This window comes from Crocuta crocuta, unplaced genomic scaffold (assembly GCF_008692635.1).
Source record: "Crocuta crocuta isolate KB4526 unplaced genomic scaffold, BGI_CrCroc_1.0 scaffold70, whole genome shotgun sequence".
Classification (NCBI taxonomy): Eukaryota; Metazoa; Chordata; class Mammalia; order Carnivora; family Hyaenidae; genus Crocuta; species Crocuta crocuta.
In genome coordinates this window covers 8,489,330-8,509,801 of record NW_027528417.1, presented here as the reverse complement: position 1 = coordinate 8,509,801, position 20,472 = coordinate 8,489,330, and the positions used below count along the sequence as shown (strand labels likewise).

The 20,472-nt window shown below is 35.8% G+C and overlaps 1 protein-coding gene across 1 annotated transcript in view; it reads right to left on the bottom strand.

Annotated features, from left to right (window-relative positions):
• ATP13A3 (ATPase 13A3) overlaps positions 1-20,472 on the bottom strand; it is an 87,725-nt gene that overhangs the window by 42,593 nt on the left and 24,660 nt on the right. The window contains 15 exon segments of the mRNA XM_077754357.1: positions 1-11; positions 13-73; positions 2,047-2,108; positions 4,278-4,466; positions 5,152-5,309; positions 5,449-5,628; positions 7,184-7,315; positions 10,061-10,133; positions 10,605-10,739; positions 12,908-12,977; positions 14,149-14,229; positions 15,900-15,970; positions 16,259-16,441; positions 17,649-17,822; positions 19,202-19,300. The exon segment at positions 1-11 is cut by the window's left edge and continues 100 nt beyond it. Of these exon segments, the coding sequence (XP_077610483.1) occupies positions 1-11; positions 13-73; positions 2,047-2,108; positions 4,278-4,466; positions 5,152-5,309; positions 5,449-5,628; positions 7,184-7,315; positions 10,061-10,133; positions 10,605-10,739; positions 12,908-12,977; positions 14,149-14,229; positions 15,900-15,970; positions 16,259-16,441; positions 17,649-17,822; positions 19,202-19,252 (1,631 nt within the window). The 5' untranslated portion in view covers positions 19,253-19,300.

Here is a 20,472-nt window from a genome sequence, read left to right as displayed (position 1 = left end):
GGAAGCCATACAAGCCACAAACTGAGACTTTACCAGTATCTCATTGCAAACATTTTCTTCTGGCAAAAGAAAACTAAATAGAAAACACTGAATTAGATTCATAAACCCCAAGACAATAAATATCCTAAGCATACTCAGGTTTTATAATTTTAAAAAAAGGAAATAAAAATGTTTGTATTTCTGCACATGTTAACTTTCACTATAGTTTTGGCATTCTTCCATGTAAATTACACATTAGCTAAAATCCCATCTTATCTAAAATTCTGAATACCTATGCCAGACATAAAATATAGAAAATACTAGATACTAAATAATTAAAATTCCTGCCTATCGGCATATGATACATAATACATAAAATTTTGTATTTTGTGTTTCTTTTGTAGAAACACAAAGTGAATGTGTAACACATCATCATTTAAATGCGTAAACCAAGCTCATAAGAAAGAAAAGGAAATTTTCAAGTGCCAGAAATGGAAGGGAAGGAAAGCCAGAGGACTGCCTGAGAGAGAAGGCAGAAGGAAGGGAGCCATCCCAGGACCCTAAGGACCCAGGCTTTAATTCCCACACAGGAATGGAAGACAAAGTCCTGGCCAGATAAAAAGTGGGGAGTTCAAACTGAGAGGATCCCTTTCACCGAAGAGAGCCAGTGATTTTGAAGAGCATCCTTTGAAAAATATTATACTAAAAATAATTTACCTACACATCCAGAGGAATAACTAAGAATAAGCTGATCTCTTTTTCTCTCACCCAAAGCTCTAGAAGATAGTTAGTATCTGTGTAATATTTACTGTGCACCAGGCACTGTTCTAATAACTTGAAACATATCTGACTCATGTCCTCCTCACACCAGAAGAGGAGATTTTATGATCCTCATGTTATAGAAGATGACACTGGAACAGAGAGTTAAGGAACCTGCCAAGGTTACACAGCACACAAGTGGCAGAGCAAAGGTTCAAACACAGGAAGTCTAGTTTTAGGGCATAAACTCTGAATCCCTACACCAGTCAAGCTAGGATCTGGGTTTGAATCCATGCTACTGCTGGTCCAGAGATCCTCAGATTATGAAAGTAACATGAAAGCTCATCTGGCACCACCGATGCCACTCTGGGCCAAGCACAGTCTAAACTCTCCAGAGAGGAGCTCCCACAACACAGCCACAAAGAAATCTCACAGAAAAATCCTGCTGAGCGTAAGTCCATAATTTAAAAATGCACTGAGAAACATTCCCATGACTCAACAGACACAACAAAGACAGAATTAGAATCCCATAAATTTGAGATAATAGAATGGCAATCTGAAAGAATGCAAAAAGGGCACTTTTAAATTAAAGACTTAGAAAAAGAACAAGACACCATGGGGGGAGAGGAGGACAGGCAGACTTGGAAAAAACCAAGTGCAATCTCTTGTCTAACCTATGGCCAGGATGCTCAGATGGAGGGAAACAGAACGGGGAAAAGGTCATAAGGGAATTAAAAAAAAAAAAAAAAAAAAAGAAAAAAAAAAAAAAAAAAAAAAAAAAGCTGCAAAACTTCCCTAATTTACAAAAAGCATAAATCTTTGGAATCAAGAAGCAAACAAATGAATTCAACCTATACATACTAACCTGGATAAATCTTGAAAACAATGTTAAGAGGCAAAAAAAAAAAAAANTTAAAAGGAAAAAAAAAAAAAAAAAAAAAAAAAAGGAAAGAAAAAAGAAGGCAGCAAAAACACATGTACATCTTATCAGTGATGTACATTTATTTACAGATAAGTCTTCTTTAGAGACAGAGATGGAGACTAAATACATAAACATACAAAGATAGTAAGAGAACACAACTTCAGAATGATGGTAGAGACATGGGAAGGGATAGATTAAGACTTTAGTAGTATCTGTAATATTTTAAATCTTTTAAAAGAGATCTGAAGCAAATATGACAAAATGTCAATTGTTTAATCTTGGCGGTGGGTACATAGCTGTCATATTATTTTATGTATGTTTGAATGTTTCAGATATTTAAATATTATTAAGTAACTAATAAATTATCAAGTCTATCTAATATTTACCGTGTATTTTCCACTCGTTGAATCCCCCACAGATCTAAACCATCTTCAGTAAGGGTTCCAGTCTTTAAAAATAAATAAATAAATAAATAAACAAACTCACATATATACAAAGTATAATACCTCCCCCCAAAAAAGAAAAACATGAAAAGCTATGTTACATATACATAATAAAGTAGAATATAACTGTAAACAAAGGAAACTACTAAGATCTCTGTATACTCATATAAAATAACTTCCAGGAAAAATAGTTACAGTGGGGAAAGGGTACATACAGAACTTTCCTTGTGATATGGTTCCTCTGTGGGGCCTGGGCGGGGGGGGGAGCGTATGTATATAAAGAACTGTATGTTTATGTTCTTGTATTATGAAAAAAACAGAATGCAACAATTAATCAATCAATCAAGGATCCCTACAAAGGAAGGAGACATTAAAACACAGGAAGCCAAAAAGGGAAGAGAACACATTAAATGACATCAGGAGGATGTATAGGACCTGGTTTCTTCAATAAGATGATTCAGGATAAGGGGCAAGAAAAACAATTGTTACAGATTAATTGGAACCAATGCAATCATTGTTTGGATTCCAACAGAAAAAACAAATCGTAAAACTTTGAGACACTTTTGAGAAAGGCAGGGAAATCTGAGTATAAACTGGATATCAGATAATACTAAAGAATTGTTAATCTTGTTAAGTGGAATACAATAATGGTACTGCAATTAATTTTTTAACATCTTCTAGAGATAAAATGGAGGCATACTGGGTGAAAGAATGTCTGATGCTGCCACCTTCAAAATGAGGGGACAGATGAAGTAAAATCAACAAAATGCTGATTAACTGTTAAAGCTGAGTGATGGGTAAACCAGGGCTTTTTATACTTGTATCTTTCTCTACTTTTGTATCTACATAAAAATCTTAATAGTAAGGTTTCCAGAAAAGACAGGCATAAGTAAAATTTTCCAAACAGAAAAATATAAAATGCAGTCATAGGATAGGACTTTTTTTTTTTTTAAGTAATTCCATACCTAACGTGGGGCTGAAACTCACGACCCCAAGATCAAGAGTCGCACACTCTGCCAAATGAGCCAGCTAGCTGCCCCAGGATATGACTTTTTTAAACAAAGTAGGTCTCACATTTCTCTCTTTAATAATGAATGTGCCCAACGTGTACCCCAATGTTCATAGCAGCACTCTCCACAATAGCTAAAACATGGAAAGAGCCTAAGTGTCCATCAACAGATGAATGGATCAAGAAGATGTGGTTTATCTATACCATGGAATACTACATGGCAATGAGAAACAATGAAATCTGGCCATGTGTAGCAACATGGATGGACCTTGAGGGTGTTATGCTGAGCGAAATAAGTCAGGCAGAGAAGGACAAATATCATATGTTTGCACGTATAGGAGGATTAGGAGGAACTTGACGGAGGAACAAGGGGGAGAAGAAGGGCGGAAATGGTGGGGGAAAGGGAGAGAGGCAAACCATGAGAGACTCTTGAATGCTGACAAAAACTGAGGACTGATGGATGTGGGGGGAGGGGGGGATGGGCATGAGCATTGAGTGTTATGTGGAAACTAATTTGACAATAAACTATTTGTAAATAATAATAATAATAATAATAATAATAATGAATGTGCCCAAAAATCTTACTATAATATCAGTTACCAACAAGAGCTTGATGGGAGGGTTTCTGGTCAAGATTTAATTCCTAAAACTCTAATTTCAGCAAAGAAAAGGAAAACTCTTTGTAGGACAAGGCAAGGAATATTTCATACAGGTACAAAATTGGTCATTTTCACATAAAATTGTGAAATCAGTGACCTTAGTAAGTTTGAAACATATTCAATAAAATCATAGGGCAAACTTTAACTAAATATATATACTTAATAGCAATAAAATTCCAGTAAATATATCTGTATGGAGCTTACTCTGGTAAAAACAAGAAAGATCAGATCATCTTTACTACTACTATAAGGGATAGTTCTGGATATGAATGATTAGACAACTGCAGATTTGAGCAAATAAGCAATACCCAAAGTATTAAAAAATGAAAAAGCAATGAGAGGAAATATACAAAAATGGTTCGGTGCCAAATAAGTTGAAAAAGGAATATTAGAAGAACATGAAACAATGTGAGCAAATTTGTTGACAGAGAATACAGAAAACCTTACTCTAAATGTTTAAAAGCTACCCAAGTAACCTTTGAGAATGATTACAAAACTGAACCAACCTTGTCAAAGCAAACAAGATTCAGCTGTCCACAGATATTTATCCTTTGAGGACTGATACAGAAAATACCAATTTTTTTCAGTCTTCTTTGGGCATACACAATCCCAGCTGTCATTGCAGCTGGAAGTGCAGGTGGCACAGTAATGGTAATGATATCCAGGGACTCGATAATTATGACCCCAACTTCTACCTACGATTAACACAAAAATAAATGTCAGACTCCCCAATATCAAATATCTACTAATCTAATGTGGCTATTAGTGAAGAATCTATAAACCATTTTCAATTTTATACATAAGTGTGCATGGATTCACATCCATCAAGTATTTACAATTTTTTTCTGTTTAGAGTCTGCAAAATAGAAAGCTCAATGAATTGTCAAAATGGACTGTGGAATATAAGCTATTTTTAAAGGAAATCTTCATTTTAAGAGCTCTATGTGCTTCACATACCACACACTTCAAAATTCAACAAATATCTATCAAATACTGACTTGCTACAAGCACTGTGCCCATCTCCAAAAGGGATGGAAAAGAGAAATTTGAACAGGTCTCTTAGAAGTATCTTCAATTAAGTAATCACAAATAACTTGAATGCTATATATCCCAGAAGTTACAAAGAGAAAATAAAGCTTTTGGTGACTTTGTGTAACAAAGAAGCAAGAAAAAGATCACCTAAACCAGAGCTGTCCCAAAGAACTTTCTATGATGAAACTGTTCTATACTGTACTTTCCTAAAGTAACAGCTACTAGTCTCATATAATTTAATTTAAATTAAAAGTTAGGTTCTTCATCTCATTTAGCCCCATTTCAAATCCTCAGCAGCCACACGTGATCATTAAGAATCAAACCCTATTAAGAGTCCCGTTGACATACCTTATGTAAGATGCTATTGACAATAGTGTAGATAAACCCAATGCCAGCCACTGCCACAAGACACAGCAGAAACAAATAGGCATCTCTGTAGAGTTTAAAATCAGTTGGTTTGGGATATAATATAGAACGAACAAGCTGTCCTTTGGAAGTACTAAATCCTTTAAAAAAATTTAAAGAAGAAAATGACTGTATTTTTATAAGAAAATGAGAATCAACTCCCAAAATAAAATCTCTTTTAAACATTCAGTAAGTATCAAATATGCTAAACCATGTAAGAAGAGATGAAATGTTTTCTACCTGTTCTAACTACTACAGCTTTGACAAGTTCTCCAGTGTAGAAACGAGTCTGAATTACAGTAGTCCCACAAAACAAAGTGTGTCGTTTATGTATTTCTGGACTATAGAATTCATCTCCCATTCCTTTTATGTCCACTGAAGGATTTGGCAAATTAGTCTTTGTCACTGGAACACTCTCTCCTTTAAAAAATATAATAAATAATAAATTAAAGCATAGAATCAGCATCAAATACACAAATCTTGAATTGTTAAATAATTTACATGTTATCATACTACTGCTTTAATAGTTAAGAATTCTCAGGGTTTGGGGGGCGGGGTGGGGTAAATGGATAAAGGGCATTAAGGAATCTACTCCTGAAATCATTGTTGCACTATGTGTTAAGTAACTTGGATGTAAATTTTAAAAAATAATAAAATTTTTTTTAAAAACTGAAGGTAATGTGGATTACCTAACCCTACCTCAAAGAAAAGCGTGTGTACTAAAAATATATTTAGTTTAGATAGATTAGTTTTACATTTGTTGTGTTACAGGATACTATAATAAATGTAAATGAAGTAAAAAAAAAAAATGAAAGTATAAAAAAAAAAAAAAGAATTCTCATGTGGGTGGGGTGCCTGGCTGGCTTGGTCAGTAGAACATGAAACCCTTAATCTTGGGGGTGTTAAGAATTACTTAAAAAAATTAAAAAGCTTTAAAAAAAAAAAAGAGTTCTCTTATGTGGATAACAAAGCTTATTCAATTAACTTTGTATCTACCAATTTCCTTGCTGAAAAATATCAAGCCTTGCCTCCCACAATAATTCCTGAAAGTGAGCTGTGAGTCATAATAATTTCGAAATGATTTTGTAATGTTTCAGGTAAGAAGACCAGGTAGTTGCCACAGCCCAGCATCTGCTCTCTTATACCTAAAAAGTGAATTGGAAAGCACTCTGCAACCTCAAACACAAAGATGTGAAGACCTACTCCTAACCTCCACTACACACACACACACACACACACACACACACACACACCTCTCTAGGGAAGGGAGAGGAGAAAGATGTAGTATGGTAGCTCTCTCAAACAACAACAAAATGCCAAGTTCTTTTTACCATTAAAATTTAATTCTCTGTATGTAGCACTCACATTTCTTGTTTCAAAGATGTCAAGTATGTGGGGATATTTGTGTGACTGTGTTTTAAGACAAGACTCTTAACAGTTTGAAAACATATAGGAATCACTTCTTTCCAGGTTGACCCCCCCCCAAAAAAAAAAGTGAAGTGATAAAATTATATGAAGTTCTACCTTCAGATTATGAATTTCCAAAGTGAAGTCATTTCAAAGTCTAGTTCTCCTCCCCCCTACACCAGTTTAAAGAAAAATAAAATCTATATTTCTACTTGTTACACATCAAATAGGGAAGTAAATATGCTGCCATTCTCTGTAGGCAAAGGACTTATTTCCTCTTCCCTTACTGCAAAATATTTCTCCATGTCAAAAGAAGTATTTCAAAAGATGTAGTGAACACCAGCATAATAATTTAGTCTCACAACTGAGTATAATGAAGAATCTGGTCCCCTCAGAATAATAGAGAAAAAAAAAAATCTTCATTATCCACCACAGTCATAACATGAGTAAAGAATACAAATAATATTTTACAAGTAGAGATATAATAAGATAGTTAAATAGCTTAATCAGTAACTACGGAATCCTAATATCATTATAAACTGATCTGATTTTCACTCATTTAGTTTACCTGTTAACATGCTTTCATTTACAATGCAAGTACCATTAATTAGAACTGCATCACAGGGCATCACTGTCCCATTCAATGGAATGATCATAACATCTCCTGGCACAAGGTCTGTAGAAAAGGTCTCTTCTATTTCTGGATTTAAAGAAAGAAAAAGAAAGAAAAATCTGAATAGAAAATTCTTTAACTCAAGGGGTGCCTGAGTGGCTCAGTCAGTTAAATGTCTGACTTCAGCTTAGGTCATGCTCTCACAGGTCGTGAGATCAAGACTCGCACATCAGGCTCTGCGCTGACAGTGTGGAGCCTGCTTGGATCCTCTGTGCCCCTCTCTCTCTGCCCCTCCACCGCTCGTGTGCGTGCGGGCTCTTTCTTGCCTCAAAAATAAACAAACATTTTAAAAAATGTAAAAAATAAAACAGAGTATCATTGAACTTGAAATTAAAATGCAAGGGGAAGAAATTAAAATACTGTCTGAAGGTCGCCTGACCTCAAGAATTTAAACATATAATGGAGTTAAGTAGGACAATCTCAATAAATGAAAAGAAGACAAATAATATTATTATTCCTTAGGCTAACAAAGCATGGTGTTTACGTGTGTAAGGTAGTTTGACCTCTGATAGGATGCCAACTGCACACAGGTGATGCCAAGTCCTCTCTGACCAAGCAGATGGCTAGACTTCAACACTCGTAACAGCCCTCTTAGAAAACAGTGAGTCAACACATGAAATCCCCTACTACAGGTTAAAAAGCTCAGATTTCTATTATCCCTTGGAAACAGTAGAAAGCATTGAAATGTTTAATGTATTTTCTCTTTTTTATTATCATTATTATTATTAATGTTTATTTTTGAGAGACAGACACAGCGTAAGCAAGGGAGGGGCAGAGAGCGAGAGGGAGACAGAATCCAAAGCAGGCTCCAGGCTCTAGTACAAAGGCTGACACAGGGCTCGAACTCACAAACCTTGAGATCATAACCTGAGCCGAAGTCAATGCTTAACTGACAGAGCCACCCAGGCAACCCAAGTGTATTTTCTATTTCAACAGCATTTTTTACACCATTCTTCTTCTCACTTCCACTATTTATAACTTTTAATATTTCAATGCCTTCTCAATATTCCTAAAATAGTCCTAACATTTTAGATACATGTTAAATAAATTTACAAAATAAACATAGTAGTTTATCCAGGTCATTATTTCCTTAGAAATTTGTACATTATTCAAGTTAGCTAAACACTTTTTTAAAAGATCTTCTCAAGTAAAAGGAGGTTTTTCTAGAAGACTGCCTTATATTTAGACTCTCTCTCTTTCCCTCCCTCCCTCCCTCAGGTTTAATACTAGGCTCAGAAGAGAGTTATGCTAGTTTGTAAAAAGACAGGTCAGGAGAAACTACGGTTTGTGATGTTAGTCTGTAAGAAGAAAACTCTTTTCGTTTCTAAAAAACTGAGTACTTTACGGAGCTATGAGGAAACAACTTCTAAAGAGTTCTAAGGATACTAAGCATATACCAGGCATGATAATTTTTGTTTTTAAGTAAACTTGACTGTTTCAAAGCTTGAAATGCCACTTGAAAGTCTACTTCCCTCAGGTACACCAGAAAACAAACTGCCAATGATCCGTCAGAGTTTACAAAGGGGATGAAGGAAGGTGCGAGTTGAATGCCACGTCCTAACATCCCCAGAGTAGCAGCAGCACCAGAGCAGGAAGAGGAGGAGCACCAAGAGAGGAGGCAGACACTCCCGGCTACGGCCACAAGTGACCAGGAAGCACCCGCCAGGCCAAACTGTGCTTATGCTCCGATGTAGTGAGTATAGTGAGCCAAGAGAAGGGAGACAGATTTGATGCTCTCAACCAAGCAGAGCGCCTACTGCTCCACGGCCCCGGGCTGCTGTGCGGCCACCGGCCCTTTACCTCCTGTCTCCCTCTTCAACAGCACATCACACAAACTAACACGTCCAAGTCATTATCCTTCCCTACAATCCTGCTTCTCCCCGTGTCACTTAATTAAATGGCACTGATGTCCATCCCCCAAGCCTGACATCACCCTATCCCCTCGCATCCAGTGAATCATCAAATCCTTTTCAATGCCCACATTTAATTATCTTTCAGTCCCATCTCATTTCTACCCATCTCCACAATCCTCACCTAGATCCATTTCATGCCTTCAATATTACTCCCTTCTGAACCCAACTGAACATAGCAGCCAAAATGATTTTTTCAAAAATGCAAAATCAGATCACCCCCCTGCTTTTAAGCCCTTCAATGGCTTCCCATTACCTTTTGGAATGAGGCCAAATTCCTTTACATGCCTTAGGTCCATCACCTAGCTGCCATTATCTAGCTGCTGTACCGGTCACACTGAGTTTCCCTCAATTTTTACAACGACCAAGCTCCCTCTCATTTCCAGAACACTGGACACTTAGAACCCTCTTCTCTCCCTCTCTCACCCCCACCATACCACCTTCTCGCCTACCTCTTATCTAACTCAACCACTTAAAAATACTCTTTCCAAGAAGCCATCCCTGACACCTATGGTAAATGAGTTCTCTCTAATACATCTAAATTCCCTGACCTGTCCTTATCATAGCATTTGTCACACTTTGTTGTTACTATTTATCACCTGCCTTTCCAACTAGACAGAAGTTCAATGATGGCAAGGACTACGTCCACTGCATTTCCAGAGCCTATCACAGTACCTATTACATCACAGAAAAAGAAACTACAATGAGTTTCATACAAACTCAGAGGTGAGTACAAATCCAAACACTTATTTTTACTTCTTAAAATGAATGCACATGTATAATACACTGTCTTGCTCAGTCATCAGTGCTCAATGGGTAGCTTTTTTGACGTATTTATCCAAGTGTTACCTAAAGTACTTACCTCCGTTCGCTCTGCAAACTGAAACTCTCACAGTGCTGTGAGCTGCCACCATGTCATGCAACATAATATATTGCTGAAATGGGGGGGTGGGGGGGGGAGTGAAAATTAGTGAATACAAACCCACTCTTCAAGATATTTAAAAGCAAAGGTGCTATAAAGTAAGTTAATATGGTAAATGTATACTATTCTGCCATTAAAAATGTCAAGAATGAAAGATTCAAAGATTATTCAATTAGCTCTAGACAAAATAAGAAGTACTTTAATTAATGAGACAGTCCTGAGAACGGCAGAATCCACCGTCCAGTATTTCAGTCTGGGATAAGCACACAGAGATCCCTACAGCCTCTAAGCAGCCAGGCGGTAGTCTAACTCTAAAAAGCATCTGCCTTCCTCCACCACAAAGAGAGAGGGAAAGGCGTACATATTCATACAACTAAAAGAATAACTATGTTGAGTATTACTCTGTACCAAGTCCTACTCTACACATTACATGTTACTACAAAATACAAACACCGTTGTAAAAGCCATAATAAACTGGACTTACCTTTCTAATGGTATACAGAGAGCTTACAATTGACACTATAGACATAATCACAATGGCTAGAGCATAATAATAGTATTCATCAGTGCTCCACAGTATAACACTGAACAGCTGGAAAATGTAAAATGGGTTGAGAACCTAAAAAATAAGATTTTTAAGTCAAATTGGATGAGGTATTTATAACCTTTGTTATAAATAAATATTTATTTATAGAATAAAAGGTATTGTTCTACCTTTGCATTTAAGAAATAACCCAACAAGGGGCGCCTGGGTGGCTCAGTCGATTAAGCATCCGACTTCAGCTCAGGTCATGACCTCACAGCTCCATGGCCTCATAGCTCAGGAGTTTGGGCCTCGCCTCAGGCTCGCTGCTCTCAGCACAAAGCCCACTTTGGATCCTCTCTCTCTCTCTCTGCCCCTCCCCTACTAGCACTTTCTCTCAAAAATAAACGAACATTTAAAAAACAGAAAGAAGCAACAAGATACTTAGAGGGTAAGCTCTCCAGGACCTCTGGGCAACATACACTACCCAGAGTCAGTACAGTACTTTTTTACCATTAAAAACTAGAGTTCAGCTAAATAAACTTAATTTATTTGCATCCATCTAGATCCATACCAAACCTAAGTACAGATTCAGCAAAAAATAGAAAAAAATGTGTGTTTTTCGCTGTTCTTCATTCTGCTTCAGCAATCAAGTACATTTACTTCCAATAATTACTGGGCAACTAAAGGATATAAAAATTTTAATTAAATGGAACAAATGTTCACTTATTATGAACTCCAAATACCAATTTTCTAATAAGTCAAAGGTCCACTGGAGACTAAAGGGAAGACAAATAGGAGACAGGAAGTTATACTGTTTTGTATTCTCTAAGGAAATAATTAAGGATTAAAACCTGAATGAAAAGGGGAGCCTGGGTAGCTCAGATAATCGGATAAGTATCCAACTCTCGGATTCAGCTCGGGTCATGATCTCACTGTTTCATGAATTCAAGACCCACCTCAGGTTCTGCTCTGTCAGAGCTTGGGATTCTCTCTCCCCCTCCTCTACCCTTTTCCCGCTCACACTGTCTCTGTCTCCCTCAAAATAAATAAATAAATAAATAAGTAAATCAATAAATAAACCTGAATGAAAAAAAAAAGAGATAAGGGGCGCCTGGGTGGCTCAGTTGGGTAAGCGTCCGACTTGGGCTCAGGTCATGATCTCACGGTTCGTGGGTTCAAACCCTGCGTCGGGCTCTGTGCTGACAGCTAGCTCAGAGCCTGGTGTCTGCTTCAGATTCTGTATCTCCCTCTCTCTCTGACCCTCCCTTGCTCACACTGTCTCTCTCTCTCTCTCTCAGAAATAAATAAAACATTAAAAAAAATTTTAAAAAGAAAAGAGATAAAGCAGTCCTGGCAACAGTCTTCATTTATTCAAATTTCATAGTATTTTATCAATTTCATTAATAACTTCCCCCAAATGTCTTAAAATTGACACCTGAACTTTTCAAAGCACTTTCACCCCACTTACTTTAAAATTACATAATTTGAAAGGACTTACTCCAGTTTTACAGATAAAGGAGAAGAAAAATTTTCTAAGGATCAAAGCTAGTTACTGACAAAACCGTATTATAAAACCAGGCTGTCTAACTCCTCCAGTCCTCTCTGCTGTGTTCTAAAGCAGCATAATATGGCCACCCTCAGGAACTGAGGAAAATAATCTGTATATCTACTGAAAGTATTCACCCAACCCTTGATCTTTAGCCAAAAATCAAAAGGAAGGCTAAAGAGCCTAACTCTGCCAGGCAAAATCCCATACTCCCTTCCTTTACGTGTATAACCTTTATTCACATTTCTTCAATGGCACTTACAACTGACCAGTCACTACAGTAACTACCGAAACATTTCCCTCCCACGATAAACTACAAGTTCCTCATGGTCAATCAACAGGTCATGTTTTGTATTCCAAAGTTACAGTACAATGTCTAGTTCCCAAAAATGAACAAATACCAGTGAAGAATAAACACAATAAATCATCTAAAAATTGGATATAAAAGACAGGTGTATACAACTATAAAACAGGGCAAGATTTAGATGTACAACTAAGAATTAAAAAAAAGAAAAGAAAAACAAGTAATAAAAAGGTAATTCATGCCCCTAAATTATTTCTTTAGCAAAGTTACTACCTTTACCTTCCAAATTAAAAAAAGAGAGAGAGAGAGAATGAGAGAGAAATTAAGAAACAGAAAACCAAGAATATCTTATTACTTAAATCATGGCTCTTTTCAAATTGACAACTCTATTGATCACAAATGCTGTCTTACCTCCTTAATTAGAAGCTTAAAAACAGAAGGCACTTTCACAGTAATTTCATTTACTCCATAAAGCAATTTTCTACAACAGGAAAACATAATAATAGTGTTACATTATATAACAATAGTATAACTTAGGGATGGCATTTCACTAGATAAAAGTCAAACCACAGACTGCTCTTAAATCTGGAACTTAAACATTCGTGTCTCTACATACTTTCCTTCTACTATTCAATTCTCTACCTACAGTATTGAAACCAAAGTAATCAATATTGGATAACTACACTGTTGTTTCATTCTGTCACATATCTTTTTGTGTGACAAAGGTCTTTCCCCCTAGTCTATAATAACCATGTCTGCAAATGCTTTTTCATCCTTGAACACAATACACCTCAACAATTTTGGATTGCAATTCAGTTTTGCAAGAGACTAAATAAATAAATTTGAGGGGTCCTATACTATTTTTCTAACGGGAATATTGTACTAACAGTGTTTATTTCAAAACAGTGTACATCTCACTTTTTTAAAAATGCTTTTAAAAGGTTGCTTAAATCCTTCCACTTAAACTCCTGTTAGTACTTTCTATAAGATAGAAAGTAATTCTTGCCTTTATGAAGTATAGGTCTAAATGAATCCATGTTTTAATATCCTACTGAAAAAAACATGCTACAAAAGTATAAGAAAACTATTAATTTAATTTGAAAATACCATTTATCCTTAAAATATACAATACACTGATTTAGTCTTATACTGTAGCAAAGAATAACATGATAAAAAAAAGATTATGCATCCCAATTTACAAATACTCATTGTAGTAAATTTTGAGCTCATGCCTAGAATTCCCAATGCATCTCAGAAAATCTAAGCTGCTATCAATTATAAGACATACCCATCATTTTATGTGCTATCAGGATAAAACGTTGTCAAGTAACAGATGACCCCCCCCCCCCCACTGCGTGACACATCCCTCCTTTAGAAATGTTAAAATGACGAAAATGTGCACCTTAGAATTGATAAAATATGGAATATTTTCAGGGATACCAACTTCAAAATTCCAGTTTCAACATTTTCATAATTCTTAAACTGAGAGACAGTCTTACTCAAATAAAATATCAGTAAGTTGTCAACTACTCAGTCTATAATATTTAAATACCTGTTAATATATACAACTATATGGTAAAAGGGTGGACTATATATACTACTTTATTTAGGGATTTTGAGAACAGATCTAACTTTAGTTGGATAAAAATTACCTGTAGGCATGCATCCCCTTTGTCAGTCCTGCACTATGCTTTTCATAAATTGACGTACAAGAAACACCTTCATCCAGTCCCCTAAATAAATCCAAAGTTTTTACTTTAAACAAAGTTTAAAATATCCAAATGTCTTAATGCCTCATTTTTCTATATTCCTGATTTTAAAGTGACTTCCTTACAAATAGAAACCCTAACAAAAACTAAAATAATGAATGAGAATTTTTAAATCTCAAATTCATAAGATAACCAATAATGAAAGTTCTAAGTCTCAAATGTGCCTAATTCTAAATTAGCCAATGCATCTACCACATGATAAGATGGTTCTAGACACTCAAGTTTATATGACAATATTATTATCCTTTAAAGCTGTATCAAAGCTGTATAAGAGCTATTAATTAAACTAATAAAATTATGGGTAAAGTACGACTAACTTGAGAATTCCAAACTAAAGATAATTTTTTTTTACTTTTTAATCTATGTAATTTTCCCTCTTCAATCTTTTAAGCTTCATGCTAACAAATCCTATTCAGATGTTTATTCCCACAAAGGCATCAATCCAAATCTATCCCTGTTCTAATACAAACCTCGGAGAGAAATACAGAATTTAGGAGTCATGGGCAATGTCCAAAATCTGTAACAATTCTAACTGGATTCAAACAACAGACCTACTTTTCCCCAAAAATGTCTTAATTATGCTTATGTTAACTGAGATACTAGTCATAGAACTCCAAAGGAACCCTACACATCATTTAACTCCAATCCTTTTCCATTTTTTCCAGATAGAAAAACTAAGTTCCATAATTAACTGCTATCATTGGGATAAGTTTAAGTTCTAGAAGTTTCTACAGCTGGAAAATGCCACAAGACAAACAGGTTTGACATTTTTTTCCACTGAAGTTGATGACTTCTCCAAAAGCAGCAGGGATCAGCTCCAAGTCTCTTTTAAAAAAACAAAATGGCAGCTCACTGGCAGTGTTCTATAAGGTAACAGTTCTTAACTAGTAATGGTCTTCAGAATTAGGCATATGGAAATGCTCAAGTCTATTCCAGAATATTCCAAGTCTTTAGTGTCTGAGGAAAAAAATTCAGACGTGAATATTTTAAATGTTCATAAGGCAATTCTCTTTGTATTGCTAATATTAAGAATTCCTTTAGCACTCTCAAGTAATGATATTTAATGAGTGTTTATGATAATCATTTTGACAATAGCAAGAAAAACAGAATCCTAATTAATTCAGTACTTACATAACTTCAAGTCTCCACAAAATATAAATTTTAAGGGATTCCTCCAATTTGTCCTATTCAAGGCTTAAAACACTGGACAATGTGTCAATCTTTATCCACATAATAAAGTTAAATTTCTGTTTGGGAAATGACAATTCAGACATTCTGACGGACTATAAAGTGTACTCTAAAATTCACTTTGAGATGAACCCACGAAAAGAAAAGAACTCAAACTCAGAACGGATTTGGAGAATCATACTATTCCAATCTTTTATGTAAATTGTGCCAAGGTGCAGTGCTCGCTTCGACAGCACGTAAACTAAATTTTGCCAAGGTACAAGTTGTAAGGAGGATTTAGCCTAAGATGGTTAACAAGTATTCAAATAACACGAGGGAGTTGTTAATAAGTGAATAAAAGTTATGCAATAAATACCTCTTCAATTTTTTGTAACACTACAATGATTTCTTTTCCATCTAGAACATTTTTAAGATACTCAGAATCCAAACAGAAGAAAAACACTTACTTTAAAAAATCAAAATTGTGAAGGGTATCATTCCAGAAGTATTTTACACTGTGGTGGGTAAAATAACGAATCTGCAGAACACACATAAATGTTACATCAAAAAGCACTATCATCATCCGTTAACAATTAAGTTTACTAACACAAATCTATTATGTATTACAATTAAAGTGATCACATGCAAATGCAATCTGCTTCTTCTAGTATTACCTAAACTGTGTTATATATAGTAATAAGTATTTTATATGCATATATATTCATCCCAAACAAAAATAACTGCAAGCACAAAATTACAGGCTATGATAAGATAAAATGTAACAATTCTGGTTTTCAAAGCAACTATAACACTAAGATCACCATACCTGCTGCGGTTGAGTTTGTGAATATTTGCTTATCTCATGCCTATTCTCTGTAGCCAAATTTTCAGCAATATGAGCAGCGTGGCCATTGGCAACTTTATCAGTCATAGATTTTAGACTCAAAAATGGATTAGTTTCCAGAGAAAGAAAGCGAATTTTTGCACAAAACCACATTCTGAATTCATCCTTATAAGAGAGGAAAGGATAAAGATAAAAAGTCAATTGGACGTGTTACATAATACCTATTCCTATAATGCCTATATATCTTTTAATATATTTTTAAATTCCCATTCTTTACGTATTATTTACTCATCTCTAATTGAGAAAGCATCACTTCCTACTCACTAAATGTTAAACCATTTCATGAAGATGTATAAATTCCAACATGAAGTGCTTTCCATTGCTCACCAGTTTATGATATACTTCACTAATACAATATCCCTGAAAGATCATGAGTAATTTCTTAATGTACCCATCGACATACTGAGACTAGAAATTAAAGCCTCTGATAAAATGTTTCCAACCAAACAAAACAAAAAACCCTGGATGCATCAACATCACATAGTAGAAAGGGAGCCAGCCTAGTGAATAACACATCTGATACAGTCCTTAAACTAGCCAATGACCTTGACAGATAGGCATCTAATCTTAATCTCACAGTGCATCAAGAACTACAAAAGGGGGCGCCTGGGTGGCTTAGTCGGTTAAGCGTCTGACTTTCGCTTAGCTCATATCTCGCGGTTCGTGGGTTCAAGCCCCGCGTCGGGCTCTGTGCTGACTGCCAGCTCAGAGCCTGGAGCCCGTTTCAGTCCGTGACTCCCTCTCTCTCTGACCCTCCCCTGCTCACGCTGTCTCTCTCTCTCCCCCCTAGAAATAAATAAATAAATAAATAAATAAAACATTAAAAATTAAAAAAAAAAAGAACTACGAAATAAAGGGGTACAAGAGGAAGGGGCTGACATAATCATCCTTAAGATTCCTTTATATTCTAATCACTGTGATAATACTCATTTTGAACACACATGCTTTTAGGACTGGCATTCCTTTTTTTAATTTTTTTTAATGTTTTATTTATTTATGAGAGAGAGAAAGACAGCATGAGCAGGGGAGGGTCAGAGAGAGAGGGAGATACAGATTCTGAAACAGCCTCCAGGCTCTGAGCTGGCTGTCAGCACACAGCCCGACGCAGGGCTGGAATCCACGAACCGTGAGATCATGACCTGAGCCGAAGTCGGATGCTTAGCCAACTGAGCCACCCAGGTGCCCCAGGACTGGCATTCCTGATTATTCCCTAGCAGTGATGTTCTCCTCATACATTGTTCTCAACGAAGCACACACAAAAGCATTCCTTTGCTCCTGAAATAACCAGCTCCAAGTGAACACATGGACTTACAGTAGTCCTCAGCAGCACCACTTCACAGTCTTTAATCGCAGCTCTCATGCAGGTAGCCTTCACCCACCATTCAGGCATCCAGTAGAGGAGGAGGAGAAGAAAGCCACCAGTACAAACCACTCCTAGAGAGACTATGGCAAGCTTCCAGCGACACAAATTATAGCCATAAATCTCCTGCATGGACACAGTGAGCACACAATTAAATATCAAATGATATATGAGAAAAATGCCAAAGTTTTGTTTTCCAAATGTGTATTATCTATTTTGTCACATAAAAGGTAGGGTTTTTTTTTTTTGTTTTATGTCTTGTCTATTTTTGAAAAAGCATGATGATGGGGGGGGGCGGAGGGCGGGGACAGAGGATGGAAAGCAGGCTCTGCGCTGACAGCAGCAAGCCTAACGTGAGGCTCGAACTCATGAACCATGAGATCAGGACCTAAGCAGAAGTTGGACACTCAACTGACTGAGCCACCCAGGTACCCCTAAAAGGTAAGGTTTCTTTAAATAAACTTTTAATTTTTGAGTAATTTTAGATCTGCAGAAGAGTTACAAAAACATTAAGAATTCCTGTATATCCTCCATCTAGTTTCCCCTGTTAACTTGGTACATTTGTCAAAATCAAGAGATTGACACTGACACATGATAATTAACTAAAACTAGTCTTAGGTAGAATTTCACTAGTTTTTCCACTGTCTTATTTCTGTTCCAGGATATAAGCCATAATACCACAATGCACACCATACAGCAGGTTTTAACTTTATGTTTCTCCCAAATGATTAACTAATGGTCTCAATATTGCTATAACTGATTGATGTGACCTCCTGACCCAAATTATTTCAATTGTTTTAGTTTACTCCCCTCACCACAATTCAACAGGGCTGCCAAATTTAGCAAATGAAAACGCAGAAGGCCTGGTTAATACTTAAATTTCAATAAAAAATTAATGAATTTTTTTTGTTTGACCTATGTAATATTTGGGACATGCCCATATGAAAACTTTATTCCCTGATTATACGAATTTCGCATTTAACAGAGTATCTTATTTTACCTGATAACCTTACCTAACCCCTGCCACATACAAAGAGTTGAAAAGTGCTTTTTATTACTAAGTTCATGTTAAATTTTTTTTTTTCTTAAGTAGGCTCCATGCCCAATGTGGGGCTTGAACTCAGGACCCTGAGATCAAGAGTCACATGCTATACCAACTAAGCCAGCCAGATGCCCTAAGAGTGCCTTTTATATAAATCAAAATTGGAAATCTTATATTTGGGATTATATATAAATATTAGCTAATGTAGCTTCTTAAATTACCAAATAAAAAAAGCATACTTCTCTAGTATTAACAATCCACAAGGGAAACAGGAATTATACTAAAACCAACAAACAGAGATGTTACATAATCCCAAATCAAAAACAGTCAGGATGTGGAAAGCACACTGGTTTTGTGTGCGTGTGTGTGTGTGTGTTTTAATGTACTTTTCTACTTCCCTGGAATAATAAATTATGGAGATAAATTCTTCACACTTTACAAGTGAAATATAAAAATCAGTTACCATTTCATCTTCTTGACCCTGGTTGATAGTCTTCCTTTCTTCTTTGTCCATATCTACAGTGGTTTGAGGGGTCTTATGCTTCAGAACAGTTGAAGATAACTGAAGGAAAGGAAGAACAAATGTTAGGAATTCTACTGTATCTTAAGCAGACTATATACCTTCATACTGTAAGATTTTTTGTCATGATATATGTATCAAAGTTTTGCTGATATTTAAGTACTCAGTAAAGTACTGGCTGGTTTTAATGACATTTTCAATAGTGTGCTGGTCCTCAGGATATGTATTATCACAAATCCTGGCATATTTCATCAATTAATTTATACTAACAGCATTGGCAAAAACAATGAAGTTCTAAAGAAATTACCGAAGAATCATCTCTCTTCATTTCCCAGACTCAGAGCACTAACCTAGTTTAACCATCTTCAGCTAAAAGAACTTCACACAACTCAATTTATTACTTGGAAATATAGCGAAGAAGTAAAGTACCAGCAGTGAAACCAACCCCAACATCTTCCCAAGATTATTCAATTAATCATCCAACAAATATTTACTGAGCACCTATTAAATGAATGGGAATCCCTGGTCAAGAGTCAACTCCTAAGGCAGCTGTACCCCTATTAGAGATCACTCCCTCATTCTGGGTCCAAGTCCACTAGGTAACCTTCTGATGGTCTGACTACCTACAATGCCTATCTAGGAGAAAATTCATGGAGAGCATCGACAAATTTTTTCCTGTTTTGAGAAAGGGTATTAATTTCAAATATTTGACATTCAGCCCCACATTAAAGAGATTTGCAAATTTAAACAATGCTAGTTTTCTTGTGATCTTTTTTTGTTTCTAGAAGATATTTTTCAGAAAAATGTTAATATGAAATAAGCTTATTACTGCTATGTTTTATTAAATTAATATTCTTTTTTATTAAATTAATATTCTTAAAGATATCAGCTTTAATTAACATTGTATCAACAGATATAACTCACATAAACAGAAGCTCTTCAGAGTTCACATTAACTTTTAACACTGTAAAAATGTCTGAGACCAAATAGCACTGCTTTAGACTAATGCTGGAGAGCACAGTGGGAATATTACCTCTCATTCCAGATGCCGTCCCTCTGCTCATCTACCCAGTGTGTAAGCACAGGCCTAATACATGACAGGCACTCAAAAAGTATTTGTTGAACAAATGATGTAAGGAAGATTTTGTGCTAAGACAGCAATAGCTATTTGATGTTTACATGATATGAATTAACAGGAGAATTTTAAACAAATC